This window comes from Felis catus, chromosome D3, assembly GCF_018350175.1.
Source record: "Felis catus isolate Fca126 chromosome D3, F.catus_Fca126_mat1.0, whole genome shotgun sequence".
Classification (NCBI taxonomy): Eukaryota; Metazoa; Chordata; class Mammalia; order Carnivora; family Felidae; genus Felis; species Felis catus.
In genome coordinates, this window is record NC_058379.1 from 7,607,084 (window position 1) to 7,613,618 (window position 6,535).

Here is a 6,535-nt window from a genome sequence, read left to right on the forward strand (position 1 = left end):
GCCTTTGGGATGAGGCAGGGGACCCCAAAGGAAACGGAGGGTGCCACGGGCACAGAGAGAGATTCAGAAGCACGCTCACTGAAGCACCTCTAGTGAGAACACGAAATCAGAAGGAACATAAGTGGCCATCAATAATAGGGAAATGCCTGAATTTAAAATGAAGAAATGGGGGCAGGCACCTGGGTGGCTCAGTTGGTTAAGCGTTCAACTTCGGCTCAGGACACGATCTCACATTTCTTGAGTTCCAGCCTCTGTGCTGACAGCTCAGAGCCTGGAGCCTGCTTCGGATTCTGTGTCTCCCTCTCTCTCTGTCCCTCACCCAATCATGCTCTCTCTCTCTCTCTCTCTCTCTCTCTCTCTCTCTCTCTCTCTCAAAAATAAATAGACATTAAAAAAAATTTTTTTAGGGACACCTGGGTGGCTCAGTCGGTGGAGTGTCCGACTTCGGCTCAGGTCATGATCTCACCATTCATGAGTTCAAGCCCTGTGTCTGGCTCTGTGCTGACAGCTCGGAGCCTGGGGCCTGTTTCCGATTCTGTGTCTCCCTGTCTCCCTGCCCTTCACCCACTGTCTCTCCCTGTCTCTCAAAAATGAATAAACATTTAAAAAAATTAAAACAAATTTTTAACGAGGAAATGGATCTACATTCACTGATATAAAACAAAATCCTCCAAGATATATGAAGTAGAAAAATACTCTGCAGACATGCAGAATCTGTCACTGGTAAAGAGAACAAAAACTAATGGGTGTCACGGTGTGTGTGTGTGCACACACTAACGGGAGTACACAGCTAACAGGTCTGTAGATGCAAAGAACAAGGTCTGGAAAGATCTACAGTTATACCAAACCGTAACAGTAGTCACCCCAGGGAACTGGGATGGGCGTGGTCAGTGTAAGAAGGGGAATCTGCTTTGTTTATTTATTTATTTATTTTTTTAATATATGGAGCACCTAGTAATTTTAACAGAGAGGAAAAACAATACAGGAACGGGAAAAGAAAGAAGGTATACTCAAAGCGCTAAACAAGTTTGTAGAGAGAGGTCTGGTTCTGCGGTGAGCCCAAGGTTAACAGGAGACCCAAAACCCTGGCACAAAGGTCACCTGGTCTCATTAGTGATATTACATGATGTCTTATTAGCTGGCTAAACAAGACAAAAGTCTTCAAGGGCTCTAAAACTTACTTATTCTTTCTTTTGGACAGAATAATCGCAAGCTTTGACCTTGAACTCCACTGCTCAAAGTAAGCCAAATGTACAGAAAGGAGGCTGTCAGTTGTCTGCCCTTCTCGCTAGACATTTTCCATCATCCTCATCGGCATTATCACCACCACTGCCATCTAGCTGTTGACGCTCAAGTGCGCCCTATATGTTCTGAACTACATTAAACACTTTATATACATTCAGTTGCTTACAAATCTTCCAAAGGCCAACTCTGCAGGGAAAAAAGAAAAACAGGAGATGAATCCTAGGAGGCAATTGTCAGAAGCAGATGGAGGAAGAAGGGGGAAAAAAAACTTTCCTCTCCCTTCTCTTGGTAAATGATAATATTTTTATTCCTCGCAGATGGTGCCTCCCTGGAATACTGTCAGTGGCAGCAAAGGCAGATTCCTTTGGACTGCCTGGTGCTTTCCACAGTGGCTTTCACTTTTTTTCCATACCTTTCACTTTTTCTTAATTTTTTTTAACGTTTATTTTTGAGAGAGAGAGAGAAGGGCAGAGAGAGAGGGAGACACAGAATCTGAAGTAGGATCCAGGCTCCGAGCTGTCAGCACAGAGCCTGACGCGGGGCTCAGACTCACAGACCTGGAGATCGAGACCTGAGGCTTAACCGACTGAGCCACCCAGGTGCCCCAGTCCACACCCTTCACTTTCTGACCCATCTTGGTAATGGATAGTTTTAGGAGCCTATAATGGTTTTAGGAGCTTGTAAAGCTATCAAGCAAGCTAAGGCAGAAGAGGTGAGGAGAGGGGGGAGAGGGGGAAGGAATGGAGAAGGAGGAGCACAAAGTGAGAAAACGGAGAGGGGAAGGGGAGGGGGAGGGAGGAGGAGGGATGGGGCTTGAGTCTCCCACCAAAACCAGCACCCTATGCAACAGACAAACCACGTCCGGAATTTCCTGCCTGCGGAGCAACACTATTGGACCCAGATGCGGCGTTCCCGTCCGTAGCCTGTCACGCGTGTCCAGCTGGAGCGCTGAACTGAACTTTAAAACACACAAGTCTATTGTTAGTTTCAAAAGGATATTTCTGGTGGTATTTTTTTTTCCATGTGCATAAAACTCCCCTATTTCACAATGCTCTCCGAGCGTTGGAGGAAATCAAAAAGCACATGACACTCACCAAAGGGTACACATTGGCTCTGTCATCCTTTTGAAACAAAATGTCCTCACTGGTGGCCACCAGTGAATCCTCGGGGATCTCTGTTTTGGGCTGGAATTCTTTTCCTCTTTCTTCACTTAAGTGTGATAGTCTTTTGTCTTGTATCCCTTCTCCCTTTTCTGCTTCCAAATCTGTCCCTTCTTGTCCCGATTCATCTTGGGGCATCTGGTGGATTTTCTGCCCAAGCTTGCTAGAGGGCTGTGAGTCAGGGGAACTAATCTGTAGTTCCTCAGAACTGATTTGCTCCAAATCAAGAAATCTTCGTTGTGAGCTCAAGTCTCTAAAAAGCTCATTTGTTTCTGAATGCTCTGATGCACGCTTTGACTCATCACCACTATGGGTTTTCTTAAAAAAGAAAGAAAAGAAGATTGTGATTCCAGTTACAGTGTGTGCTGCCGTATTCCCTCATAAATTTTCCTTTCTATTCCTAATCAGCCAGTCAGCGTTAGCCTCACATGGGAACCATGAAGCACTTTAAAAAGGAGCCTGGGACGTTTTGTACTTCAATGAGTCATGGGCGTGCCAGGTTTATTCCTGGCCTACCAGCAGAACCACACAGCAGAACCATTCTTCTAAGTGGCACTGGTCCTCTTCGAGGACAGACTCGGCACAGAGTCACTTCTCCTTGGACCACAGCTGAGTTCTCTTCCAGGATGAGTCTGTGGAAAGCCTCCATTACTATAATCACACTGACTCTGTTCTAAAACAAGCACACTCCAGCTAATCCCTAGCCCCTCTTTACATCAGCTCTGGTGCACACCTCCTCCAGGAAGCTTCCCCTGACCATCCTCCTAGCTGGGTTAAGTGTCCCTGTTTTTCTTGTTTTGTTTTTTAAATGTCTCCCTTGCATCTTTCAATCACTGCATTTAGCTTATTGTTTTATAGAGTTCAGGTCTGCCTCCTGGTACTCCCTAGAATTCCTTAAGAGAATGGATTGTAATCTTATTTGTATCTCCATAGCCTGGTACATAGTAAGCAGTCATTTAATGATTACGAATGAATGAATGAATGATTTACAATTACTACTTACTAGAAAAGTTCCCGACATGATTGACTGGGAATCAGTCAATGTAAGTTTCTCCAAACTGATCTTGGACTTGGTGATTTCTTGGGGCTTCACTGTGGTTTCTTCCTGTACTCCTGCAGCTACCTCCTCCCCTGCTGCTGCAGCCTTTTCCTCCGTTTTTTCTCTCACAGCCTCCTCCTTCCCACCTTCTCCCCCTTCTTCCTCTTCCTCCCCTTTCTCCTCCACTCCTTCCTCCTTCTCCCATTCTTCCTCCCCCTCCTCTCCTTTCTTCTCTTTCTCTCCCACTCGTCCCCCCTCCTCCCCCTGCTCCTCTTCCTCCACTCTTTCCTCCTCCTCCCAGTCCTTTCCCCCTTCCTCCCCCTTCTCCCATTTCTCCTCCACCCTGTCCTTCTCTTCCCCTTCCTCCTCTCCTTCCTCTTCCTCCTCCTCCTGCTCCCCCTCCTCCTGAGGCTGTCTCCATACTAATATATCATCTTCCTTTAATTTCTGTGGCATACTTTCTACCTCTCTATAATATGAATTATAATCTTCTTCTTTTTCTTCCATTTCTGTCTCTCCATCTTCTTCTGTTTCTTCTAGTGGGTCTTCCCCTGCGTCTGACATTCCTCTTTGTGGAGTTTTCTCTAGAGAAATTTTGACCATAACAATCAGCAGTTCCCATTTTAATTTCCTGGTGCACTAACCTATCGATGAAATATGCAATGCTGGCCCTGGTTCCTTTCCACAGCAATAAAAACAATTTCATACTCCTGGGAAAGCCTGTCCCAAATCTTCAACATATTGATCCCAGGGCCTCTCGCCTTTCTAGGAATAACTTTAGAGCCCTTTAGCTCACTTTATATATATTCATATTCCCTCAAGCAGCAAAATGATAACCCCGACATTAACGACAATACTAATAATGTAAATAAGGGCAGAAGCAGTGTGCTTAGTGGTTAAAAGCCGGCTTTGCAACCGGCCTCTCCTAGCACTGAACCCTACCTGGTTCCACCACTCACTTGCTCTGTGACCTTGGGCAAGTCACTATACCCCTCAGAGTCCAAATCTGCTCACAGGCAAAATAAAAACGAGAGCCCTAAATTCTGGGGTTGAGATGCCATGTCAAATGCTCAACGCAGCTGCAGCAGAGTGGCTGAGAAAGGTGGCAACTGTTTACAAAGTTTAAACGCCTTCTAGCATAGTCTCTGGTTTATTCCTTCCGCCAAACTTGAGTGTGAGGCTCTGGGAGTTGAAGGGACTTATTCAGATCACACCGCTAGAAAGAGGCAGACCTCCCTGACGCTTGGTTCCTGCATCTCAAAAATCATTACTATGATTTCCAGCAAGGGGCCCTCAGCACGAGGCCTGCGCCCACTGCAAACTCTGCCAGCGCATCTTGATGCGCGGCTTCGGGGGAGGGGCGGAAGGAAGGTGTAGGGGCCTGTTGGGGGCACAACGCGCAGCTCAGGTCTCTCCGAGGCCGCCCCAGGCCCGGCCGGGGTGCGGCGAGCGCCCCCCGCGGGGCACCGCGCCCTCCCACGCCAGGGCCCCCGCCCCCGACTCACAGAGCGCGCCCTCCGTGGGCCTCAGTGGCCGGGCCGTCCCGCCGCCTGGACCCCTCTGTCACCTCCCCGCCTCCAGCGGCCCTGGCTTTCTCCACCGCGAGCTCCTTAGTTACCGTTGCCACGCAAGCCCCGTCCCCAAGGTAACCGCCGCCTCGGCGACGGGCCGTAAAGCGGGAGGGCTGGACGGTGGTCACGTGCCCAAGACTCTGCCGTAAGCGGGCCGGCACGCCCCCTGGCGGTCCCCGGGGAACGGGCGCGGCCGCCACTCGGGCAGCGAAATTGGCCTTCTTCCTGGCCGCTTCTTTCCTCCTGTTCCTCCCCCAACTTTTTCCCCCAGGCGCCGAAGTCTAAAAAGCTGCAGCGGTGGATGCTTGCACTTTTGACTTTCTGAAGGCTTGACGAGATGAAGTAAAGAAGTATGAGCTGTTTGGCAAAATTCTCTTTGCCAAAAGCAAACTAAATTTCCCGGTTTCACAGACGCAGCACACAGATCTGCCCTCCACACTTTCTCTACGTGTTGTGTGCAGTGTTTTAGCTGGCTGGGATTACACGTTATATAGGTTACATGATCTTGCTGTTCTGATCACAAAATGTTTCTGCAAAACCAGCTTCGCTGAATCTACTGGGATCACTTCAAAGTGACTCTCAGAATCTCAAAGAGACAGCACACGTGGCCATCCTGAGGTTTCTAAAGGGAGACTTGGCAGGAAACCAGCCAAAGGCACTGAGGCAGAAAACTCTTTGGTGCTCTCATTTTAGGACAGTGTGAATGATGCTCCCTATCCCCCACCCCCAGGCCCCACCCAATGCTGGTTGATTAATAAGCATACATCTCAAAAAAAAAAAAAAAAAGGATCAAACTGATGGTACAAGCTGTGTTTATTATAAACTAGGATTTATAAAAAGAGATTGGAAAACACACTTGAAATCAGAACACACAATTTAAACAGCAAACACTGGTAAGCATGGCATGTTCTGTGCCTACAAGGGGGGAACACATGTGGAGGTACAGCTAGAATACAGTTTGGGGCAAGAACTCAACAAGAAGGCTTTCCAGTTGAGCGATGAGAATCCATGCCTCGAAGTACTGCCCCGGTACTGACTCCTGTCAAGGCAAGCTGGTTTCTGTATCCAACCCAAGCAAATCCACTCCCAAGGAACACAGGCATGCCAACAGAATGGGCCACACCTGACCTCTGAAACAAAGTGGTCTGCAAGAACTATGGAGATAAACGTGGTGATAAGGTGAGGAAAGAAAGACACAGGGTCACTAAGAATCACCGAAACCCGTGCTGTCACGTGGAAGAGAGAAAATAAAAGGAAGGAGGCTGATTCAAGAAGTCAGATTGGCACACACTGCCAGTTCCCCTTAGCCATCGAGCACACCTTGGCAGTTTACAAGCTACTCTTGATCTGAGCGGATGACCAGGAGGTTCAATTATAAAAAGTCAAATCAGAAAATAATTTGCAAGGTTTTTTTTTTAATTCAAGAAACAAAGGGAGCTTGCTGCCCTCTGGTGGGTTACAGAAAAGGAAGCCGACACCATGGTGGGCTACCTGGGGAGCCTCCCGGCTTTCCCTGTTCT

The 6,535-nt window shown here is 48.0% G+C and overlaps 1 protein-coding gene across 6 annotated transcripts in view; it reads right to left on the reverse strand.

Moving 5' to 3' along the window:
• The window catches only part of CFAP251 (cilia and flagella associated protein 251), a 73,339-nt gene extending 68,237 nt beyond the window's left edge, over positions 1 to 5,102 (reverse strand). For 4 of the 6 annotated variants that reach the window (XM_045041429.1, XM_045041428.1, XM_023241382.2 and 1 more), the window contains exons 1-2: positions 3,409 to 3,577; positions 2,340 to 2,723 (exon numbers count right to left, since the gene is read on the reverse strand). In XM_045041429.1, coding sequence (XP_044897364.1) covers positions 2,340 to 2,723; positions 3,409 to 3,426 — 402 coding nt within the window. In that variant the 5' untranslated portion in view covers positions 3,427 to 3,577. Of the gene's footprint in view, positions 1 to 2,339; positions 2,724 to 3,408; positions 3,613 to 3,786; positions 4,029 to 4,949 lie in introns of those variants that run through there. The other 2 variants (XM_045041430.1, XM_023241384.2) reach the window with 2 other exon arrangements.
• Positions 5,103 to 6,535: the final 1,433 nt, after the last annotated feature.